This window comes from Kogia breviceps, chromosome 2 (assembly GCF_026419965.1).
Source record: "Kogia breviceps isolate mKogBre1 chromosome 2, mKogBre1 haplotype 1, whole genome shotgun sequence".
NCBI classification, from domain to species: Eukaryota; Metazoa; Chordata; class Mammalia; order Artiodactyla; family Physeteridae; genus Kogia; species Kogia breviceps.
This window is the reverse complement of record NC_081311.1, coordinates 104,808,053-104,832,324: the sequence shown is the minus strand read 5'-3', so window position 1 is coordinate 104,832,324 and position 24,272 is coordinate 104,808,053. Positions and strand designations below refer to the sequence as shown.

Here is a 24,272-nt window from a genome sequence, read left to right as displayed (position 1 = left end):
AAAATTTAAAATTTTGTGCATCAAAAGACAATATCCTCAGAGTAACAAGGCAACCCAAGAATGGGTGAAAATATTTGCATCATATATCTGATAAGGTATTAATATCTAGAGTATACTAAGAACTCCTAAAACTCAACCACACACAAAAAAACCCAACCCAATTCAGAAATGCACAAAGGTTTTGAATAGACATTTCTCCAAAGAAGATATACAAATGTCCAATAAGCACATGAAATGGTGCTCAAAGTCGCTAATCATTAGGGAAATGCATATCAAAACTACAAAATACCACCACACACACACATTAGAATGGCTACTATCAGAAAAAAACAGAAAATAAACGTTGGTAAAGATGTGAAGAAATTGGAACCTTGAGCAGTGTTGGTGAGAATATAAAATGGTACAGCCTCTGTGGAATACAGGATGTCAGATCCTCAAAAACTTTTTTAAATGAAATTAACACATTATGCAACAAGTCTACTTCCGGGTACATACACAAAAGAAAGCAAGGTCTTGAAGAGATTTTTGCACACTCATGTTCATAGCAGCAAAAATGTGGAAGCAACCCAAGTGCCCATCAACAGGTGAATGGATAAGCAAAATCTCCCATATTCATGCAATGGAATATTATTCAGCCTTAAAAAGGAAGGAAATTCTGACACATGCTACAACGTGGAGGAACCTTGAGGACATTATGCTAAGTGAAATAATCCAATCACCAAAAGATAAATACTGTATGATTCCACTCACATGAGATACTTAGTGGTCAGAATTATAGAGACAGGGCTTCCCTGGTGGCACAGTGGTTGACAGTCCACCTGCCGATGCAGGGGACGCGGGTTCGTGCCCCGGTCCGGGAAGATCCCACGTGCTGCGGAGCGGCTGGGCCCGTGAGCCATGGCCGCTGAGCCTGCGCGTCCAAAGCCTGTGCTCCGCAACGGGAGAGGCCACAGCGGTGATAGGCCCGCGTACCGCAAAAAAAAAAAAAAATTATAGAGACAATGTAGAATGGTGGTTGCCAGAGAGTGGAGGGAGGGGAATGGGAGTTACTGTCTGATGGATGTAGAACTTCAGCTTTACAGGACGAGTTATGGACAGGGACAGTGGCGATGGCTGTACAATGTATTTAATACCACTGAACCATACGCTTTAAAATAGTCATTAAGTGTACTTTACCACAATGGAAAAAAAAAAAAAGCAACCATCAGATGCCCTGTAATCCATGATTCCCCAGGTTCTTATCCCTGTATTTATTTCCCGTTTATCCCCTAATCTAGTCCCAATCACCCACCCCTTGCAGACCTCCCAAACTTCCCTGTGACTTTACAATGTTTGGCCCATCACCAGCAAATTGCCCACATCGTCACCTGTACTTCAGGGGTCCACAGATCTTTTCTGCAAGGGGCCGGAGAGTAAATGTTTTAGGTTCTCTGGGCAGACTGTCTCTGTCCTCGCTACTGGACTCTGCCCTTCTAGGGGAAAGCAGCCACAGACAGCGCGAAAAGAAAAGGGCTAGGAGCAGGCAGGGCTGACCCCTGACCCTCTCACGAGCAGCGGGGAAAGTGAACTGACAGGTGTAACGCTGCTCCGTGGACTGTACAGTGCGGAGCACCTGGGAGGAGCCGGGAGCAGAGGCCATGGCGCGGAGACGCTGGTCCTTCCAGAGCGAGACGGGTGGGTCCAGGTCACCTGTGTGAAAGGAAGCTCAGCCCCGCCCCCGAGCGTCCCACCCCTTTGTCTCCGCCCTCGGTGCCCCGCCCCCAGAGCCGGGCAGGCGTGCCTTGCGCCCCGGCCCGGTCCCCGTCCCGCCCTTTTGTCTCTCTCCCGGGGTCCCGCCCCCAGAGCCGGGCCAGCGTGCTTTGCGTCCTGGCCCCGCCCCCAAGAGTCCCGCCCTTTTGTCTCCGCTCCCGGGGCCCCGCCCCCCCAGAGCCGGGCCGGCGTGCTTTGCGTCCCGGCCCCGCCCCCAAGAGCCCCGCCCTTTTCCCTCCGCCCTCGGAGCCCAGACCCCGGAGCCGGCGGGTGAGCTTTGCGCCTGGCCCGGCCTCACCGTGCGCACGTGCTCGGCGTCCCGGGCTGCGGCAGAGGCGGAGGTGAGCGCGCGGAGCTGGCCAGGCCTACGTGCGGCTGCGGGCGGGCTCTCTCGGAGGTGTGTTACAGCCGCGGGGCGTAGCCTAGGGGTTGGGCGTGGAGCGAGGGTCCTGCGGCCCCTTCTCTCCCGGCTGCCCTCAGGATGGGCGGCACCCCCCCCCCCCCGCCCCGAGGCCTCCGTGGAGCGCGCGGCCGTGGCGCTGGTGGTCCTGGGGGCCTTGGGACCTTCTCCTGGCCCCTTCCTTTCCCGACCTCAAGTTTCCTCGTTGGCGAAAAGGCCCAAGTGATGTGACTCCTCAGGACTCTGCTGCTCCCTTGTTTACAGCAATTAGTTTGCTAATTAAACACTTGTCGGACAGGAGGACAGTAAGCTTCAGCCAAGGTTAAATACTTGTGAATTTTTACTGAAATATTTTCGGATGAAATAATAGGATGCCCCGAATGTGTTTCAAAATAAACCAGTTGGAGGGGCGTATGTGTGGGATTAGAGGCAAAGCAAGACTGGCCATGACTTGATAGAATGAAGTTGGTTTATGATGTACTATTTTGTCCACCTTTCTGTATGTTTGTAATTTATCATCAGAACTACTCTAAAATGAAAAATCTGCTGTGGACGCCTGTGTTCAAATACTGGGCCTGTATTAGTCTGCTAGGGCTGCAGTGACGAGAACTGGGTGAGAGACGTGTCCTTCAAGGCGTCAGCAGGGCTAGTGGCCTCCGAGGCCTCTCCCACTGGATTGTAGATGGTCACCTTCTGGCTTGTGCCCTAGTGTCCTGTTCTCATAGGATACCACTTCTATTGGACTAGGGCCCATCCTAATGACCTCGTTTTAACTCAATTGCCTCTTTAAAGATCCTATGTCTAAATACAGTCACATTCTGAGGTCCTGGGGGTTTGGACTTCAGCATATGAATTTGGACGGACACAATTCCTCCCACAGCATGGCCACTTTACGTTTGGGATTTTGACCAATTAGCCTGTCTCTGCCTCGGTGTTCCCTGCTTTAAAAGAGGGACGATAGTGATAATGAGTCACAGAGGTGTAAGGAGTCGGTCAGTAAATAACGTCTGCAGAGCTCTCAGAAGTGTGTCGAGCGTGTAGTAAGTACTGAGTGAGCGGAACATGCTTCATGTGCCCGTCATGCTCCATAGGGGTGGGTGGTGGAGTGAGGGGTTAGTTGCTTGGCGCTGTGCCGAGCCAAGGGCAGCAACATTGTAATTACAGCCATTTCCTCAAGGGTGTCTGCTCCTTGCTGGGCACCAATTGTTGCGTGTGTGTTCACTGACAGCACAGACACCCTCTGGTGGGCCGCTGTCACATGCCCATCTGACCCGTGGGGAAGGCGATGCAGAGATAGAGCTGGAGCCTGTGCTCTGACTCCCGTGCGTGCGTATTGCCTCAGTTAAAGAGGTTGTGGCCCCGGGGGTGTTCAGTCTGCAGGCAGACCCGGGGAGCTGTTGGCTCACTTCTCTTTCTCTTGGCCCAGGTTTACAGAGGTGGCAGCCCTCATGGCAGGTCCCCTGTGGCGGGCCACAGCCTTTGTGCAGAGACACAGGACGGTCCTGTTGGTGGGTTCCTGTGCAGGCCTGTTTGCGGCTCAGATCTCGTACCATCTCTTCCCGGATCCTGTGGTCCCGTGGCTGTACCAGTACTGGCCTCAGGGCCAGCCAGCCCCCCTGTCCCCAGAGCTGCAGAGCCTGTTCCGGGAGGTGCAGCAGGACATCGGGGTCCCCTCAGGCCACCGCTTCGAGGCCTTCACCACCTTCACCTTCCAGCCTGTGAGCGCCGGCTTCCCTAGACTCCCTGCCGGGGCCGTGGTGGGCATTCCCGCCAGCTTCCTGGGTGGCCCAGTGGCCAACGCTGACCGGCCCGTGGTCGTCCACGGGCAGCGAGTGGACTGGCAGAGCCCAGCGGGCGCCCGGCTGAGAGATGCCCTGATCCTGTCCCACGACGCCCAGAAGTTCGCCTTGGCCAGGGAGGTGGTGTACCTGGAGAGCGGGGCAGCCGCCCTGCAGGCCCTGCCGGCCCCCGCCTGCCTGGCGGGCACCTGGGCGCTGGGCGTGGGGGCCAAGCACGCCCTGGGGCTCTACGGAGGCCCCATGAACTTGCGGGCCGCCTTCAACTTGGTGGCGGCAGTGGCGGGCTTCGTGGCCTATGCCTTGTCCACAGACTCTCTCACTCATGCCCTGGAAGCCTGGCTGGACCGCCGCACGGCCTCACTGTCTGCAGCCTATGCCTGGGGCGGGGTGGAGTTCTACGAGAAGCTTCTGTCGGGCAACCTGGCCCTGCGCGGCCTCCTGGGCCAGCCCGGGGAGAAGCTGTACACGCCCAGCGGGAACGTGGTTCCCAGACACTGGTTCCGCATCAAACACCTGCCCTACACGGCCCGCCGGGACTCTGTGCTGCAGGCATGGAGGGCGGCGCTCGGCCCCCGCAGCCCCTGAAGGCCTCGTTCCAGCTGGAGCAGGTACCACTCCGCCCTGGACTGGTGGGGGGGGTAGGGGGGTGGAGGGGCGGAGCAGGGTATGGGGCGCTCCTGGGGCCTCTGGCCCGCAGCGCAGTGTCAGCAGACCCTCCGGCTGTGGAGCTCAGCAGCCCAGATTCTCCCCAAGCCACCGCTTTTGAGCTCAGTGACCTCGGACATGTCCCTTTATGAATCTGAGCCTGGGTTTCCTCTACTGTAAAATGGGTATGATGTGGACTCCCCGGCAGGATTGTGGGGTTGCGCGGGGGCCATTACGGAAGGGCCTGCGCGTGTGCCATACACAAGTGGAAGGCTGTCTTCTGGCTTTTTCCAGACGGCATTGCGGGTCAGGCCGCATCTCACAGCCAGAGGTGTTTGCAGGAGGCGACCGCCTCTCACGGCTGGAGTCACCCCCTCGTAGTTTGCCTGGTGGTCAAATCCCGATCTCCTCCTCCTGTGGTAGAGATTCAAGGCTCTAAGAGGCCAAGATGAGGAGCCGCTGCGGGCCCGAGAGCTGGGAGACGGAGCTCGCGGTGGGGCTGTAAGGGACGCGCACCCAGTGCGGGCGGCAGCTCGCAGAGGGCCGGGCCCCCCGCAGGCCTGGTGGTTGGGGCCCCAGGAGAGCCCCTGGGCCTGACGGGGAGAGATGGTGTTGCTGGAACGCGGCGAGACCTCCTGGTAGGAGCTCTGGCCGAGGGAGGGGAAGGAACAGGCCTGCAAAGCCGAGTCCCTGCAGGCAGGAGCCTGGACGCGCAGGGCGTAGGGCGCAGGGCCTGGGAAGGAGAGGGCGGTGAGGGGAGGTGGGGGCGGGGCGAGCTTGGCTCACCGGGCGGTGAGGAGAGCGGAGCGGGACAGGTGGGCACGGGCCAGGCCTGGTGTCCCACTCGGGACCCAGCGGAGGCTGCGGCCTTGCCCGCTTGTCTGCCTCTAGCTCTCTGGATAAAGCAGACCCCACTTTTTTTTTTTTCCTATTTTATCTTTTTATTTTATTTTTTAAAACATCTTTATTGGAGTATAATTGCTTTACAATGGTATGTTAGTTTCTGCTTTACAACAAAGTGAATCAGTTATACATATACATGTGTTCCCATATCTCTTCCCTCTTGTGTCTCTCTCCCTCCCACCCTCCCTATCCCACCCCTCCCTATCCCACCCCTCTAGGGGGTCACAAAGCACCGAGCTGATCTCCCTGTGCTATGCGGCTGCTTCCCACCCTGCGTTTGGTAGTGTATATATGTCCATGCCACTCTCTCACTTCGTCACAACTTACCCTTCCCCCTTCCCGTGTCCTCAAGTCCATTCTCTATGTCTGCGTCTTTATGCCTGTCCTGCCCCTAGGTTCATATCCTTTTTTTCCCCTTAGATTCCATATATATGCATTAGCATACGGTATTTGTTTTTCTCTTTCTGACTTACTTCACTCTGTATGACAGACTCTTGGTCCATCCACCTCACTACAAATAACTCAATTTCGTTTCTTTTCATGGCTGAGTAATATTCCATTGTATATATGTGCCACATCTTCTTTACCCATTCGTCTGTCGATGGACACTTAGGTTGCTTCCACGTCCTGGCTATAGTAAATAGACCTGCAACAAACATTTTGGTACATGACTCTTTGTGAATTATGGTTTTCTCGGGGTATATGCCCAGTAGTGGGATTGCTGGGTCTTATGGTAGCTCTATTTTTAGTTTTTTGAGGAACCTCCATACTGTTCTCCATAGTAGCTGTATCAATTTACATTCCCACCAACAGGGCAAGAGGGTTCCCTTTTCTCCACACCCTCTCCAGCATTTATTGTTTGTAGATTTTTTGGTGATGGCCATTCTGACCCCACTTTTGATCCTTGGGCAGGAGACCCCAGCAGGAAAGGTGAGAAGGGTTGTGATGAGCAAGCCAGGCTCACTTGGTCATTTATGTGTTCTTTTTTATTTATTTATTTATTTATTTTTATTTATTTGGTTGCACCCGGTCTTAGTTGTGGCAGGCGGGCTTCTTAGTTGCAGCACGTGGGCTCCTTAGGCGTGGCACACGAACTCTTAGTTGCAGCATGCATGTGGGATCTAGTTCCCTGACTAGGGATCGAACCCGGGTCCCCTGCATTGGGAACACGGATACCCATCCGCTGTGCCACCAGGGAAGTCCCTCATGTGTGCTTTTTTAAAAGATTTATTTTATTGAAGTATAGTTGATTTACAATGTTGTGTTAATTTCTGCTGTACAGCAAAGTGACTCAGTTATACACATATATACATTCTTTTTTTATATTCTTTTCCGTGATGGTTCATCACAGGATATTGAATAGAGTTCCCTGTGCTCTACAGTAGGACCTTGTTTATTCGTCCTATATGTTTAATAGTTTACATCTGCTAACCCCAAACTCCCAGTCCTTCCCTCCCCCAGCCCCTCCCACTTGGCAATCAAGTCTGTTCTCTATATCTGTGTGTACATTTCTGTTTTGTAAGTAAGTTCACTTGTATCATTTTTTTAGACTCCACATATAAGTGATATCATATGGTATTTGTCTTTCTCTGTCTGACTTACTTCACTTAGTATGATCATCTCTAGGTCCATCCATGTTGCTGCAAATGGCATTATTTCATTCTTTTTTATGGCTGAGTAGTATTCCGTTGTATGTATGGACCACATCTTCTTTAGCCATTCATCTGTCAATGGACATTTAGGTTGCTTCCATGTCTCGGTTATTGTGAATAGTGCTGCTGTGAATATTGGGGTGCATGTAATCTTTTCAAATCAGAGTTTTCTCAGGGTATATGCCCAGGAGTGGGATTGCTGGGTCATATGGCAACTCATATTTTTAGTTTTTTGAGGAACCTCCATACTGTTCTCCGTAGTGGCTGCACCAATTTACATTCCCATCAGCAGTGTAGGAGGGCTCCCTTTTCTCCAGACTCTCTCCGGCATTTGTTATTTGTAGACTTTTTAATGATGGCCATTCTGACCAGCATGAGGTGATGCCTCACTGTAGCTTTGACTTGCATTTCTCTAATAATGAACCATTTGGGGCATCTTTTCTAGCCATTCATGTATTCTTTTTGTTGATGGTTATGTTTTCCCTGGAAGAGTTGAATAATTCAGGCCTGGTGCCAGTGTAACTAGCGACAAAGGGATTAAGTCACACCCAGCAAGGGCACAAAGCCAGCCAGGGAGGCCCACTCGGAGGCCGGCGGTCCCTGCAGAAGACTGGATGGAGAGAGCAGGCAGGGGTGGCCTGACTCCTGCTGGGTCCTTGACCGTGGTCTGGGCTCAGCACTCCGGCCCCATTCTGGGTGAGCCTGGGGGTCCCCGCCCTGGGCCCCAGCAGACGGCTATCTGAGGGCAGAGCACCCACTCCCCCCAGGCCCTGGGCAGCACTGGGCTCCCCCTGGCTGCTCTCAGTAACGCAGGAGCCGGGAGGAGGCCAGCGTTCCTGCTACTACGTACAGGTGGGAGGGTAAGGGGCCCCAGCGTGGGTGGGTCTGGGAGGCGACCCCCTGAGACGGCCGCTTAGTTGGTTCCCTCCACCCCAAGTCACCAACCTTGTCTCCACTCCGGGGCTGTTCCCAGACCTCACACGCTTCCCGCGGCCCAGCCCCAAGCCTGGGCTGGCCACGAGCCCCGCGTCCCGGGCCTCCGGGCCTCCGCGCGTCCCCGCGTCCCACGCAGCCCTGGCAGGCAGCTGTTGCTGGGAGCTTGCCATGGGCTGGACCCCCAGCCGGCCGCGCGTCTGCACCAGGGCCCGGCCCCATGACGTGCCTGCCCAGCGGCTCCTCGCTCCAGCCCTGCCCTCCCCAAGCGGCTGCTCACGTGGGTTTCCTGGCCATTCTCCCCACCTCTCCCAACTCTAGAAGCTCAGGTCTGACTGGGTTCTCTCCAGGCGTCCCTTGGTTTTTGGCCGAAGCCGAGCCTCCGAGCCTGGGCGCGCTCTGTGGAATCCGGCCCTACAAGCGTGTGGGTGCCTCGGCTGCCCGCCCCCTCCGCACAGGGGCCTCCGTCTGGGGCCCTCTGCCAGCCTGCCCCGTGCTGGGTTCTTAGGTGCCCCGTCTGCAGGAACGCTCAGGGAGCGAGCCCACCACGCCCTGCGCCGCTTCCTAGCCTCTGCTGCCCGCGGTGATTAAGTAAGGGAGCACGGCTTGGCATCTCCTCTGCTGAAATGTACCGTCTGCGAGGGCAGCGTCATGTCCCGTTGACAGCTCTGGACTGAGACTCTCCACGTTTTTGAATAAATGAACAAGGCTCTTGAGCCCCGACACACACAGGCCCTGCTCCTTAGGGCCTCTGAGCAAGTACAGTGCGGCTGGCTGGATGCCCCGGGCAAGGCCATTACGAATCCTGTGACCCTGGCCTGGCTTCCCAACTTGGGACGTTTTCCAAGGGCACGGCCTGGCCCCGCTCTTCCAGGGACCCCAAGAGGCTTTAGGGGAGGCCGCCCCCCCCAAATTCTGTGATATTTTGTGCCCCTACAAGCCGTTCAGGGTTGATCCCAGAAAGGCTTTGCAGCTGGGCCGGGTGGCAGGAGGTTACCCTGTAAACGCTGCCCTGCGTGTTCCCTTCTCAGATGCCTGCTGCAGGCCGTAGTCATCAGTGCTCTGCTGGGGACCCCAGAGAACGCCGTTCTAAGTGTGTAACGTCCCACACGCGTTCATGGTTCTCAGAGCTATGTCAGCACGCAGGTACTCCCCCCTTCCCCCAACACGGTCAGAATGCGGGGAAGGGAGTCCCAGGGTCCCGGTGCTGGCACTGGCCCTGCCCCTCCCTGACCCTAGCAGGCTCCACTGCCTCTGTCCCCACCAGCCAGTGTCCACGATACAGGGCCGCGTGCAGCACGCCTGGAGCTGGGTGCATGCACGTGGGCTCCTGGCCTCCACGTGTGCACGTGTCAGAGGCTAGGTCCCAGATGGGTGCCTGGTCCTCACCCCGTGAGACCGCCTGCCTGCTCCATCCCCGGAGTCATGTTTATGGGGCCTTTATTGGGCACCAGACACTGTGCTAGGTTCTCACGAGTATTCTTTTAAATTTACACCCAGATTGGAACCTGTAGTTGGTAACATCGTTTTGGTTTTGCAGGCAAGCAAATAGCACAGAAAGGTGAAGAAAGTTTCCCCAAATCTCAAAGCTTTGTAAGGGGCAGAAGCAGGATTTGAAGCTGGCAGTCTGGCCCCAGATCCCATGCTCAGAGTTACACTGCCCTGTGACCCTGAGGGCTCCATGCTGCAGACTTGTACTGCGGCCTATCTAGCCTTTCTCCCCATGCCACTGAGAGGTGACTTTGCAGCCTCCCCTCTTTTATCAGGAAAAAATGGTCCCCAGCCAAGCCTTCTGGAACTTCCAGGGGAGACCCTTCCAGCTAGCTGAAGAGGGGCCGCCCAGCCCATCATGCTTAGGGCTGCGGTGGGGATGGGGCAAAGGGGAGGGCTGTTACAGAGCCTTAGGAGGCCCCAGCTGAGGAACAGGGCTGCTTGGGAGGTAGAGAACACAGGGGGCGCAGCCAGGGTGGTCTCGAGTCCTGGTCCTGCAGCCTTCGCGGAGTGGCCCCGAGCCAGGGACTTCACACCCCTGGCCCTGCGTTTCCTATCTGCACAGTGTGGACGTTCATGTGTGCCGTGCAGCATTCTTCTGACAAGGAAAGTAAAATGAAACTTGCAAAATGTGAATCCCAGACAGGGTTTACAGTAAGCTTTAAAAGAAGGTTGGTTCCTAAATGTTAGTGCTTTTAAGTGGTCCAGGTAGCAGGGTGTTCAGGTCTTGCAGTTGTGCCCAAATACCAGCAGTTTCTTGCAGCTGGAACCTTCCCAGGGAGCCCTCACCACCTCACACAGGGCTCCTCTTCAAGCTCTCAGAGCCCCGGTGGGGGCAGGTCCCTACCTGGCCCTCAGCTGACGCCTTTTGGGAAATTACTCAGCAGCAGCTGAGAACAAAGGACCCAGGGGGCCCTGGGGAGACAGCAAACCGGAGATGAGGGCATTAAAATAGGAGATAGTGGGGTTTCTTTAATCGAAGTCTAGTTCATTTACAATGTTGTCATAATTTGTGCTGTACAGCAAAGTGATTCCCTTTTATGTATATACACATTCTTTTTCATGTTCTTTTCCACTATGGTTCATCACAGGATATTGAGTAGAGTTCCCTGTGCTATACAATAGGACCTTGTTGTTTATCCGTCCTATATATACTAGCTTGCATCTGCTGACCCCGAACTCCCAGTCCATCCCTCCCCCACCCCCTCCCCCTCAGCAACCGCAAGTCTGTTCTCTATGTCTGTGAGTCTGTTTCTGTTTCGTAGATAAGTTCATTTGTGTCATATTTTACGTTCCACATGTAAGTGATACCATATTTGTCTTTCTCTGTCTGACTCACTTCACTTAGTATGAGAATCTCTAGGGCCATCCATGTTGCTACAAATGGCATTCTTTCATTCTTTTTTATGGCTGAGTGGTATTCCATTGTACACGCACCACATCTTCTTTATAAAATGGGAGATGGTCTTTTACACCTACCACACAGGTAATGTTTAAACCCTAGAACTTTCTGGATGAGTGAGGGTGTGGTACAGCGTGTGCCCTTGGTGGCACTAGGAAGCAGCCTCCAGGGTGGCCCCCAGTGGTCTCTGCTCCTGCTGTTCTCAGCCTGTGTCATCCTTTCCTCTTGCTCCTCTTGGTTCAAAACAACAGAATAAGGCCAGTGTGATCATGTTACAAAAGACTGTGGCTTCCGTCTTACTAGCAGACTGTTACGTTCTCAGACGTGCTTTGATGAAGCGTATTGCCGCGCTGGACTGGCCCATGTGGCACGGGAGTCAGGGCGGCCTCTGAGCCACAGCTGAAGGAGCAATGAGGCCCTCAGTCCAGCAGCCCACAGGGAGCTGAATCCTGACAACAGCCGTGTGGGCCTGGAAGAAAATCCCTCCCCAGTCAGGTCTCAGATGCGACCCCAGCCTTGGCCGGTGCCTTCACTGCAGCCCGTGACACCCAGAAGCAGAGGACACAGCTAAGCTGTGCCTGGATCCCCAACCCACAGAAATGCCGAGACGGTCGTTGTGGGTTACGCTAAGCCTTCGTTTTATGGTAATGTTTCGTGCACAGCAGGTAACTGACGCTCGTGGTTAATGGACAAACTGTGTTTAGGAAGCAATTTAGCAAAAGTTGACATGGTCACCTGGGTAACTTCAAACCTAGAAATTCATTCTAGAACCGTCGTCCAGCAGAGGCTAAATCAGATACGCCCAAAGATGTGCATAAGAGCACTGCCTAGAATATAAAAAATATAGGGATAATGGAAGTACTGAAAAAATAGTGACTTTGGAAACTGGTGTATTCATTTGTTGAATATTGCTCAGTCACTAAAAAGCATAAGTATGAAGACTATGGTAGCAACATGTGGACATATTCTAAATATCAAATGTTCTTAAAAATATGAAGTACATGAGGTGGATAGACCTGGAATCTGTCATACAGAGTGAAGTAAGTCAGAAGGACAAAAACAAATACCATATGCTAACACATATATATGGAATCTAAAAAAAAAAAAAAAAAGTCATGAAGAGATTAGTGGTAGGATGGGAATAAATCACAGACCTACTAGAGCATGGACTTGAGGATATGGGGAGGGGGAAGGGTAAGCTGTGACGATGTGAGAGAGTGGCAGGGACATATACACACTACCAAATGTAAATTAGATAGCTAGTGGGAAGCTATAGCATAGCACAGGGAGTTCACCTCCGTACTTAATGACCACCTAGAGGGGTGGGATAGGGAGGGTGGGAGGGAGGGTGACAAAAGAGGGAAGAGTTATGGGAACATATGTATATGTATAACTGATTCACTTTGTTGTAAAAGAGAAACTAACACACTATTGTAAAACAGTTATACTCAAATAAAGATGTTAAAAAAAAATTATATATATATATGTGGATAATAGAAGACACTCTTCTAAATTAAAACCAGTTCTCTTAATTTGCTCTTTTCTTCTTGGGTCACATTATGAACTCTTCCCGTGGCCACATGTCATGTGTACTTTTAATTTCAGGGACTGCTGACATCCCAGGATGTGCCCATAGATTTCTCTCAAGAGGACTGGGAATGCCTGGACCGAGATCAATGGGAATTGTACAGGGATGTGATGTGACAAAAGTATAGGATCATGCTCTCCTTGGGTGAGGATACCTTCCTTCCAGAATTCCTTATCCACCCACAGGGTTTAGAGTCCTTCATTTGTAGAATGTCTCCTGGAATGTTCTGCTTCCTACAATAGGGTTTCAGATTGCAACGTTTCAGGAAATATTGGGAGTTTGTGGGTATAATTTATGTTATTCTTTGCAAATTGCAGCCTCCTTTTTAATATACTTTGTAACTGCTTGGGATGTGTCTATATGAACAGTGTACTATATGCTTCTGTTATAGTCCTTACAATATTTTATTCTCTTATTATCTGTAACAATCTTCCATGGATTCTTTGGGCTTAAGGTGTATTAAAAGGGAGACGGCGATTCTGGGACTTCCCTGGTGATGCAGTGGTTAAGACTGCGCCTGCCAATTCGGGGACACAGGTTCGATCCCTAGTCTGGGAAGATCCCACGTGCAACGGAGCAACTAACCCAGTGGGCCACAACTACTGAGCCTGCGTGCCACAACTACTGAAGCTGGTGCACCTTGAGCCTGTGTGCCATTTATTTTTAGAGAATAAAATCACCTCTGAGTGATTACAATTTAGACCAGCTAGTCAAAATTCTTTATCACCTGTTCTTCTCAAACACTGATCAATGGAACAAGTTTTACTAGGGATAAGAGTGTAATTGTATTCTAGAGTTCATATCGGCAATATGGTTTTTGACCTTGATGCTGGATCACGACATTTCAATGGTATAACTGCTATTAATTGTCTCTTTGTTCAATGATTAAAGTCTCACATGATCTGAGTTCAAAAAAAAAAAAAAATATGAAGTACAACATGCAAGAGGATTGCAATAATGTAAATATGGTAAGACCTGGAAGGAAATTCACAAAATTTCTGACATTCAAAATTCCATAAGAGAAAGTAATTCTGTAATGGTGGAAGTTTGAATGACTTTATTCATCAGTATATATATAAGGACTTACCCCTATAGATGTATTAATATCGATGTGTATGAAGGCTCCCTCAGAGGGGTCCAAGCACCCACCCCCTCTCCCTGCATCAAGGTGACAGATCCTGGCATCACTGCTTTTGGCCCATATTCTTGGGGTGTGGCCAAGCTTCTGCCTGTCAGTTACCATGGCGATCAGGAAATGTGCTGCTCAGATCTGCTGTGGGAGCAGAATTGACTGACAGTCCCAGCTGCTGTTTCTTAGATCCACCACCACGCTTTCACTGAGGCTGTGCCTCTCGAGGGCTGCCTTCAGGCAGGGGTTGATCCTGGTGCACTACTCACGCAAGCCCATTCTGGTGGACTGTGGGACTCCTGCAGTGGTGGACCTTGGCTCAAGGACCCCCCAGTGGCCTGGGCAGATCTTTCTTAGAACTGCTCTGAGGTCTGAGACCCTTCTACCAGGCCTCCTTCCTTCCCCACCTCCTTCACAGACGTCAGCCCTGCTTTGTGGCTGGACGGCTCTCCCCACTTTCTGTTCCCCCCCACTCTGTCCTCACAGGCATGTCCCCCAGCACACCTCTTACTCAGGTAATCCCGTCTCGGGGTCTCTTTCCCAGAGGATCTGAACTAACAGTTACCCCTCCCTCAGTCGGGTGCTCTGTGAGGCCCCGGGGGCATGCCCTGCCCTGTCTGCACCGGGGTTCACAGACCTGCAGGAGGAAACGTGCAGTGGCAACACGATGCAGTGAAGGTTAGTGTGGAAGCCCAGGGGAGGGCGCCTAGCTCAGCCTGGCCAGAAAGGACTCCCCAGAGGAGGGGCCCTGTTGCTGAAACCCTCAGCGTGAGTCGAAAGAACCCAATGCTGATAGTAAACATTAAACATGTATGCAACACCGATGTTCCAGACCCTTTTCATGTGTTAATTCATGTAACCCTGCAACAGTCCTCCTATCCCCATTTTACAGGTGGGAAGATGCAGGCACAGACAGATGAAGTGGTTTTCCTCCAGCCAGTGCTAGACTTGGGGTCTGAACCCAGGTGGTCTGGTCCTCTTAGAGGCTGTGCTCTTAGCCACTGGACCGTGTTAGCCAGAAACAGGCTCTGGGAGCAGCTTGTACAAAAGCTAGAAACAAGACAGTTTGCGTGGTTTTTGTGTTAGCCAGCGCCCAACTGGGAGACTGAAAGCCCGCAGTAATTTGAACAGGGAAAGCTTAATATGAACAATTATTATTGTTGACAGCAGAGAGACCAGTTTGCCAGGGGAGGGGCACTGCAATACCAGAGGAGACATGAGGCTGGCCTGAGCTTGGCAGTGGACATGGAAAGAGGCAAGACTCAGACTACATTTAGGAGGTAGTGTGGGTGAAATTCGGTGATAGACGAGGTCTGGAGGTGTTGCAGAGGAAGGTCAGACGTCAAGGGTCAGGAATGTCTCCTGGGTTCCGGGTTGATAGATGGGTGACTGGTCTGCCCTTCCTTCTCTCTGCTGCAGAGCTCCCAGACACTGGATCCCATTCTCCTCCTGTCTCCTGGACATCCCTCCTTCCTTATTGATTATGCCTCCTTGGCAACGCAGTTTTGTTGTTAATGATGATGATGGTGGTGGTGGTGATGATGCTGATGGTGATGATGCTGATGGTGGTGATTATCGTGATGATGATGGTGATGATGGTGATGATGGTGATGATGGTGGTGATGATGATGATGGTGATGGTGGTGATGGTGTTGGTGGTGGTGGTGGTGGTGATGGTGATGATGGTGGTGATGATGGTGCTGATGGTGATGATGGTGCTGATGGTGATGGTGATGATGGTGATGATGATGATGATGGTGGTGGTGATGGTGGTGATGATGATGATGATGGTGATGATGGTGGTGATGATGATGATGGTTATGGTGATGGTGATGGTGATGGTGGTGGTGATGGTGGTGGTGGTGATGATGATGGTGATGGTGGTGATGGTGTTGATAGTGATGGTGATGGTGATGATGATGATGGTGGTGGTGGTGATGGTGGTGGTGATGGTGATGGTGCTGATGGTGATGATGATGATGATGGTGATGGTGATGATATGATGATGATGATGATGATGGTGGTGGTGATGGTGATGGTGGTGATGATGATGATGATGGTGGTGATGGTGGTGATGATGATGATGGTGGTGATGGTGATGATGGTGATGATGGTGATGATGATGATGATGGTGGTGGTGATGGTGGTGATGATGATGATGGTGGTGATGATGATGATGGTGATGATGGTGATGGTGGTGATGGTGGTGATGGTGTTGATAGTGATGGTGATGATGGTGATAGTGATGATGATGGTGATGGTGATTGAAGCCTCTCAATGCACTGGGAGCTTGAGAGTTCCCAGATTGAGGCAGCACCCACAGATTGTTCAGAGCAAAGGCCAATGGGGGTGAGTAGCTGTGCCCACAGGCTTGATCCTGCCGATCCAGCAGGCCTGGGGGACACAAGCTTACCTTTTGCAGTTCCTGGGGCCACCTGGATTCAAAACCATCCTGACTCTGGGCTTCTTCCAGTCCCATCCCCGCAGAGCCTTTGTTCCCCAGAGGGCCCTCTACAAGTCAGGTAAACTGCATCCGTGGATCGACTCATGCTGTCACCCACCTGCACATACCCCTCCCCCGACCTGCTGCAGAGACAGTTGCCCCTGCTGGGCACTGCCGGCCTTGTCAAGGGCTGGAGGGTGCTCAGCTGGGACCAGAGCCTACGTGGAGGGAGGGAGGGGGGCATCCACACACTGCACAGACAGCAATATCATTGCTTTATAGTCAGACCCTCTGTATTGATAGACTTTACTGCTGTCACCAAACAAGACCAACCAGAGTCTGATACCTTGACACTGACCCCTTGACCGGCTAGTTCAACACAGACGTTTCCAGCATGACTGTAATTATACTCTCACACAGCACAATCTGGTGGATGCTCTGTATCTGCTTTCTGGCTCGGTTTTCCAAGCACTCAAATCAGTATCAGTCTTGAATTTTCCCTAACGTTATCTACACGTGGATCCTCGGCCTTTTCTCCAGCAGAGGGTCTCCCTCACTTTCCTGGGTTGCTGCGCTTATGCGTCCTGAGCTGGTCCCCTTCAGAGCTGAGCACACTGACTGAGGCCCCTTCTGGTTCCCACCGCTTGTGCGCAGCCCTGCGGCCTGAAACAAGTATGTCTTTGTCGATGTGCTTAGGTAAGAAAACACAGGAATCAGGGTCCTGGGAGACTGGGGTCGACGGGGGGCCCTCGGCCAGGGGCTGACTCTGCAGGTGCATCTCCGGGAAGCCTTTGGCCTCCGGACCAGCCCAGAACCTGCTTGTGCAGCTTACTACCACGGGCACATTACTCACCTTCTCTGTACCTCGGTTTCCCATCTGTAAATGGGAATAATGGCAACATCCATCTCCTGGAGTTGCCTTAAGAGGTTAAGAAGCTGATGCTTGTGCAGCGCTTCAAGCAGTGCCTGGCACAGAGTTAAAGCTGAGGAAGTGGAGGATAACTTGTATTCCCCGAGACGCGGTGGCCGCGCAGCGCCTTTGGAAACGTCTCCGGTGGTTGTGATGGGGATCGGGCTGGCAGTACTGCCCTGCACAGAGCTCTCTCCCCCGCCTCCCCGGCAGAGCCTCGTTTGTGTGTCTGACGCCTCCACCAGCCCCCGGCCTCTCTAGGGGCAGCCACCGGGCCACCCTAGCCTTTATTCCCAGGACCTGACATCGTCTTCGGGGTTCAGGAAGTGTCGGCCGAATCCAGGACTGAGTCGTGGATGGCGGGAAGGCCTGCGACAGACGGGCAGACAGACCCCAGCGGCTCTGGCCTGTGAGGGTTGGCTCAGCCCGCGTTTCTCAGGGGTGAACGGGGCAGAGGCCGCTGAGCAAGGCATCTGAACCCCAGTGCTGTCCTCTCTGGATAAAGCGGCCCCATGCCATCTAACACTGCTCCCAGCGGCAGCAGAAGGCTGCCCCGGCGTCAGCCCGCAGGTCTGGACCGCCGACGGCCCTATGCAGGCCCCGCGGAGGGGGGGCATCCCAGGCCTGAGACCTGGACTGGGCCCCTCCGGGGGAAGCTTGCCAGACACCCCGGTGGCAGAGGGGCACGTCTCAGAGCCCCAGTGGGAATCAGGCCACAGCTGCCCGCCCCCCGGCCTCCTCCCCGCCTCCAGTTCCTGTCCAGCCCGTTTTGGATCTGGGCCCTAAGGCTCCCCTTGCAGGCCGAGCGAGTGCTAGGGGCCACCTGCTGCGTAAGCCTGCGATCTTGCAGTTGATTTATTTTGCATCCTGATGAGGTCTTCGGTTGACCCAAGGTATCAGAGGCTACATTAACCTGAGGAAGGCAGGGGAAGGGCGGAGGCGAGCAGCCCGGGGACAGCTGAGGCAGCCCAGCAGGCAGGAGGCCTGTGAGAGCACGAGGTCCACAGCCCCTGCCGCTGCCTGGGCTGGTGCTGGGCCGCCGTCCACAAAGCTGGCAGAGCCCCCCGGCTTCCCCAGGGCCGGGCGGGGAGTCGTCCCCTAGGCCTGCCCTGTCCAGTCCCCCGTGGAGCTCCCTCCGCAGACCAGTATCACCCCTGCACGTAGGAAGCAGCCGCTCCACTCCGGCTGTTGCCTTACGTTATCTACTTAAATGACCACAACCCCCTTAAAGAGATGCAGGATTACGCCCTGGTCCAGTTGGGAAGCAGCGGCTCAGAGAACCTAGGTGACTTGCCCACGGACACACAGCTGTTGCTGGCGCGGCCACGACGGCCCCCCGGAGCCCTGACATGATGCCTGTGCTGTTTCCTCTGTCAAGGCTGCAGCCTCACTGGGGAAGCAGGGATCAGCCTGGGTTTCTGCAGCTGGGACAGCAGCACCCTTTTGTGAAGCAGCAAAGCCTCCTGCAGACCCCAGGGAGCCCCAACCCTTCCTGGGACATCCGTGGTGAACAGATTCGGAGCAGTAGTGCGGGGGGCACCCAGGAACCCCAACTGGAGCATTTCAGTCGCCGGGTCCCTGCTTTGTCCTCTGGGGATATGATGCTGGCCTGAGGTCTCTTGGAAATCCAGTCCCCCTAAAACCGAGTTCCCCTGCCGAGTTTACGAGTGATCTCTCCGTCCCGGACCTTATTCCCTTCCTCGTCTGCTCCGACCTCCATCCTGTGCTCACTGAGCACCGAGCAACCAGAGTCAGATGAGGACGGTTGCTGTTGTCCGCAGTGTGATAGCATCGTTAGTGAGCTCAGATTGCTGGCATAGACCTCACCTCTGACGTGCACACGCACGGTGCCTCTCCAGCACAGGATGAGCTCACACACCCGTCACCGCCGCGGGTGGGTTGTGCTGTGTACGTTTGCGGAGCGCTGTGGCCAAGTTGCTGTCCGCACCTGCCCCTCCCCCGTTGAGGGCGGCTTCCCTGGGAAAGCATCTGACAGAAGGGGTCTCCATGCCCCCTCACCCAGCCCGTGTGGTTTCACAGCCCACATTTGGGGGTTACTTGTTACCGCTGAGCCGGGTCCTCCTTCCTGCCGCGCAGAAGAGCCCGACCGCAGGAGTCGCGCACTCGGCTGAGACGGCTCGTGTTCACTGGGGGCATGAGGCGCTCACGAACAAACAGGAGGTGACGTTTCTGCTCGCGGGGAGCAGCCCCGCAAAGCCTGCACATTCTTACCGCTCAGACTCTCACAGCCTGGCGTCAGCGGATGCCGCGAAGCCTTTCTGAAAGCAAACGTCAAGAAGTGATCGTGCAAGACACGGCCGCTAGAAATGCCTCGTTTATGGGTGTGTGAGAAGGTCTTTGTGTCTTTCTTCTTTTTTCCTTTGGAAGAGCATAAACTCCACTAAGGTGGCAGCCCTGGAAGGCGAGCAGAGCCGCCGGCCGGGTCCCCCCCCGCCCCCCGCCCTTCACACCCGGCTCCGAAACGCTGCAAGCAGACTTCGGGGGCTTCGAGCACCACCCCCGCCCCGTTCCCATGGCAGCCTGGCACGTTCCACCGCACTCTTCACGCCGCAGGCGTCTGGTCCCTTGTCAGTCTGTCCCAACTGGGCTGTGAACGCCGGGCGCCTGGCGGGCGGGGCGCGCCTTCCTGCCTCTCAGCCACCTGGCTGAGCACCTGGCAGGCTCTCGGTGGGAGCGGGGGGTGGGCGGGAGCGGAGAGGCCAGAGGAGGGACCTCCCACGAGAGAGGAACCCCCTGTGGGCCCACGCGCCACCGCACCCCAAAGCTTTACTGAGCACCGCGGGCACCGCCGCAGCGCATGGCTTGGGGAAAAGTCCAGCTTCGTAAGAGGCGGTCATCAGCTTACACGCACTTTCTCGTGCTTTGAACTTCACACACGGTCAGGAGTAAATTGTACACAGTCGGCCTGTTTACCCGAGAAGAGAGTGGTTCTACAGAGTCCACATGAGGTGTGACAGAAGGGGTGGCAGCCTTGGGCCACGCACCGTGTTTGGAGTCCCCGGCCAGCCTCGGACCTGGCGGAGCTCCATCGGCCTGGTTTCTGGGGGCGGGAGCTCTGCGGCCACACTGAGGACGGCAGGACCTGCCAGACAAGATGTGCACGGGCACCCTGAGTCAGGGCTGGCCCAGGCCTGCACCAGCTCACGCCCAGGTCCACAGAGCTGCCTCCAGGACCCAGCCGAGGAGGCAGGCAGCGAAGACATGCTGGGGCCGGGCAGCCTGGATGGGGCGTGTCTGGAAATCCCAGGGCCCAGAGGCGAGATCGGACCCGAGGCGCCGTGCCCTGGGAGCTGGGGCTGGGTGGACAGTGGCCGAGTTCGTTGCTGAGAGCGCTGTAGGTCCCAGGACTGACGCGGGGACCCGTCAGTTGCCAGTATCGTCACCCGCCTCACGGTGACCACGGGGGCAGCCCGACCCTCCATCCATCGGCACACAATTCTCGAGCCCTGACTGTGCCCCAGGCTGTGTTCTAGGCCCTGCAACATGGCGATGGAGAAACAACCCTGCCTTCATATTCCCGTGAGGGGCACAGACTAAGCAAGGAATGAGTCATCGTGGAGCACAGGAGACAGCGCTCAGGGCTGCTGTGGGACAAGGAGGCAGAGGCGCCGGCTCGGGGGACAAGAGCGGCCGAGAGGCCCACACGGAGGAGGGACCTTGGGGCAGAGCTGAACGGAGTGAGGGAGCCAAGCGGACACGGGGCGTCGGGGCATTCCCGGCAGAGGGAAGGGCAGGGCCCAAGGCCCTGGGGCAGGAGCGAGCCTGGCACAGCTGGGGTAGCAGCAGGAGCGCGGGAGAGGACGCAGGGCCAAGGCGAGGGGAGCTCAGCCCCCCGGGCACCATCGTTTCTCTTAACCCTGCGGTTGGAGTCCGCTGGGAAGCAGCCTGCCTGGACAAAAGCCCTCACGGTTGCCTGTGGCCTGAAGCGGCCACCTGCAGGCTGCCGCTGAGCTCCCGGCGCACCTTGGGGACATGCAAAGACGCGGCCCCCAGGGCTGCGCGTCTCGCCCAGCTCGCCCTTGAACGGAACTGCCGCAGCAAGCCAGGGAGACCACAGATCTGGAGGGGTGGAGGGCTCGGTCCGCCACCTGCCCTGGTCACCCAGCTCCACGTAACCCCGGGCTGTCTTCCTCACCTGCAGGCGTTTCCTCTGCAGCCTTCAGGCCTGCTCTCCGTCCCCTGTCTGTGCGCTGCAGCCGCTCGCCTTCCTCCCCCAGCCTGGGCGCTCCTCTGCGGGCGGCCTCCCCGTCTCTCTCCTTCTCCCGAGGTGCCTGTTTCATCCCCTTGTACGCAAGCACCTAGCATTGCTGCCGCTGCAGGAGAGAATCCCTGGAAATTCTGGTTGAACAGCAGGGAAAAGAAGCTGGCTGTTGGCTCGCTGGTTCTGGTGACCGGACCTCAGGGTGGACGGAACCGGGAGACAGGGCCATGGGCCATGGAGGGGGGGTGGGGACAGGAGGGGGCCGTGCAGGAGCCGCAGGCTTCCGAGGTGACACCTCCGAGTCCGCAGTTTCCTCGTGCTGGGCCGGGAGCCTGGGGGTCCCGCGGCGCTGGCCGAGGCGTCCCCAGACACTCAAACCAGGCCTGTCCACCTGGCAGGCATGCGCGTCTGCATGTGCCAGCAAGTGGTCTGTGGTCCCTGGTCACCTGTGCTCACTTATCCTCACAGCAACACATAATGCGGAAATTCGGATCTTTGCTTGGCAGGCGAGGAAACGAGACTTCTCGGGGGTTACGTGCCGGCCCACGTCACACCCGCTGTGGGGCTGTGGCTCATGGGGCAACGTCAGCTGCAAAGACCAGAATGTCTTCTGGCTCCCCTCCCGGACTCGGTGTGATCTTGGCTGGCCTCGGCCTGCAGCGGCTTGAAGCAGGGTTTCAGTTCCCAGTCAGAGGTTGAGGTTGGGCCGTGGAGGTGAGAGCGCCGAATCCAAGCCACTAGACCAGCAGTCAGCGACAAGGCCCTGGCCCCTCGGCTTTGCAGAAAAGAATTCCCACAACGACGGAAGGTAGAGAAACAAAGTGTTTATTAGGAGAACAGAAGAGTACAGCACGTGTGGATAGACACACGGGCGGGCTCAGAGAGAGTGGCGCCCTCGCGGTAGTTTGAATCACTTTTGTGGGGCATTTTTTCTGGGTTTCCTCTGGCCAGTCATCTCGCTCTGCCTGCCTCTGTGTCCGTATTTGTTTATCTCAGGGTCCTGGCCTGTGCTGCACATCTCTTAGCCAAGGTGGATTCCACCGCAGAGGCCTATGGGGAGTTGCCATCACCTACTGCGGGGCAGTGCCTCTCCCTTTTGACCTCCAAGGAGCTTCCTAGCCGGGAATGTCTCCTTGACTTCCAGAATGAGAAATATGCGGTCTCTTATCTTCCATGGGGACGGGGCCCAGCCTCCCCTCTCGATTGTCCTGCTGATCTCGTCTTGGAGTATTGGTCCACAGGGAAGGAATCTCCAATCGCTTACCCTGGGGGAGCCGTCTACCTCCTGCCTCAAGTGGCCAGACCTGGCTGCAAGTGAGACTGAAGCACATGTCCAAGGTCTCACCAAACGTAGGGCCCCAGCTCCTGGCAGATCTCTGTCGCTGTGCTTTTCTCTCTGCCGCTCACCATCTCGGTCTCTCTGTTCACGAGTGGATTCACTCCTTGCTCTTCCTGGTCGCCTGAAGATGGCCCCCGACAGCAGGCATGGGCCCCGTAGCTCAGAGCTCTAAGAGGGAAAGTCCCCTCTGCAGCCCCGGCCCCTACAGGAGGGGTGAGGGAGGGCAGGGACACGGGGGGCACATGCCTTAGGAAACGGAGAGGCCTTCTCTTCCACCCCCTCCTTTACTCTCCTTCCGTTCTTCTCCCCACTTAGCCACTGTGCCCTGGCCCTCTGGGAAGACAGGCAGATATACAGGGCAGAAAGCAGAATAAGAGCAGTCGCTTCCTCCCAGACCGGTAGGAGGAGACAGTCACTGGGAACAGACAAAAGATCTAGGAGGAAACTGCCAGGGAGCGAGAACTGATTCCCTGTGGGGAGAACTGGGGCGGAGGGGAGAGGTGGACCTTGGGCCCTGGGGTGGGGCAGGACCAGAGCTGAGCTTTTTCTTTTCCTTTGCTGTCCTTTCAGAAAACCAGATGCCCCTGTGAAGTGATGGAGCCACAGACAGATTCCCGGGAATCCAGAGGTAACCAGCGAAGGAGTCCACTAGTGGGAACGGGGGCCCTCGCGGTGGGGACTCCCTGGGTGCTGCCTGCAAGGACAGATGACAAGAGGCGGCCCGGTGGCTGCACACACCTGCCTTGGCCTCATGAGCATCTTCTCTTCCCTCTACCTGCCTCGAGGACATAATCCCAAGGAGAGGGCAGAGACAAACACTGAAATGACTGAAATCAGGTTACCTCAAATACTTGGTGAAATTGGAGTTCAAAAACAGAGCAAAATAAATTTACTTTTCTTGACCTGGGTCAGAGACAAGCAAAAACGCTACAGGGAAAGGGGGCATAGATTACACTGGGGTGTTGGGGGAATGTGGACCTGGAAGGCTTCCTGGAGGAGGTGAGGCTGGATCAAAAATTGAACGTTCTTGGGACTTGAAGAACCTGGTGGCGCAGTGGTTAAGACTCGTGCTCCCAACGCAGGGGGCCCAGGTTCGATCCCTGCCCAGGGAACTAGATCCCACATGTGTGCCGCAACTAAGAGTTCGCAAGCCACAACTAAGGAGCCAGTGAGCCGCAACTAAGAGCCGGTACAACCAAATAAATTAACTAATTAGTATTGAAAACATTTTGAAGGTTCTTGATATGTATGCACATTTACATTTCCACCAGTGTCCAAGAGATCCTGCTCTAACCAAGACAGTTCTCGTCCCCAGGGATGTGAATCCAAGCACCCCTCAGGTGCTCAGAGCCCTGTGGGAGCTCTTCAGGGGGCTAGTTCCAGGGCCCGCGCTCATGTCAGGGACTGTGCTCAAGGTGGCTGGTGCTTGGCCTGCAGGACCAGCGCGGGCAACGTTTCTCGCAGATGCCTGGCCGGCCGGCAGGGGGCGCAAGCTCGCCACAGCCCGGGGCCCGGGAGCAGCCGGGTGGCTGGAAAGCCGGGATGCCGAGTCCCCTGGCATTTAACAGTCTTCGAGGGCCCGCCCCAGGGCACCCCCCCGCCCTCCCCCAGCCCTGATCCAGCCCCGCGTTTGCTGAAGAATAGTTCCTTCAGGGGCCGCCCAAGCC

General features: G+C 55.3%; 1 protein-coding gene across 5 annotated transcripts; it reads left to right on the top strand.

Annotated features, from left to right (window-relative positions):
* Positions 1-1,994: 1,994 nt before the first annotated feature.
* TMEM177 (transmembrane protein 177) lies at positions 1,995-23,826 on the top strand. 5 transcript variants are annotated; one of them, XR_010839100.1, is made up of 4 exons: positions 1,995-2,090; positions 3,576-4,556; positions 12,580-12,706; positions 23,176-23,802. XR_010839100.1 is itself a non-coding variant. In XM_067025900.1 (3 exons), exon 2 carries the CDS (start codon positions 3,598-3,600, stop codon positions 4,531-4,533), a length of 936 nt encoding a protein of 311 aa, XP_066882001.1. In that variant the 5' UTR covers positions 1,995-2,090; positions 3,576-3,597; the 3' UTR covers positions 4,534-4,556; positions 23,176-23,826. The 5 variants fall into 5 exon arrangements, 3 of the variants coding, with proteins under 3 accessions (XP_066882001.1, XP_066881999.1, XP_066882000.1); XR_010839101.1 differs by lacking the exon at positions 23,176-23,802 and adding an exon at positions 13,017-13,262 and having other exon boundaries at positions 2,008-2,090; XM_067025900.1 differs by lacking the exon at positions 12,580-12,706 and having other exon boundaries at positions 23,176-23,826.
* The last annotated feature ends 446 nt before the right edge of the window (positions 23,827-24,272 follow it).

Bases quoted from the DNA above. Each gene is read 5' to 3' on its own strand.
- TMEM177 (XM_067025900.1), top strand. From the start codon at position 3,598: ATGGCAGGTCCCCTGTGGCGGGCCACAGCCTTTGTGCAGAGACACAGG.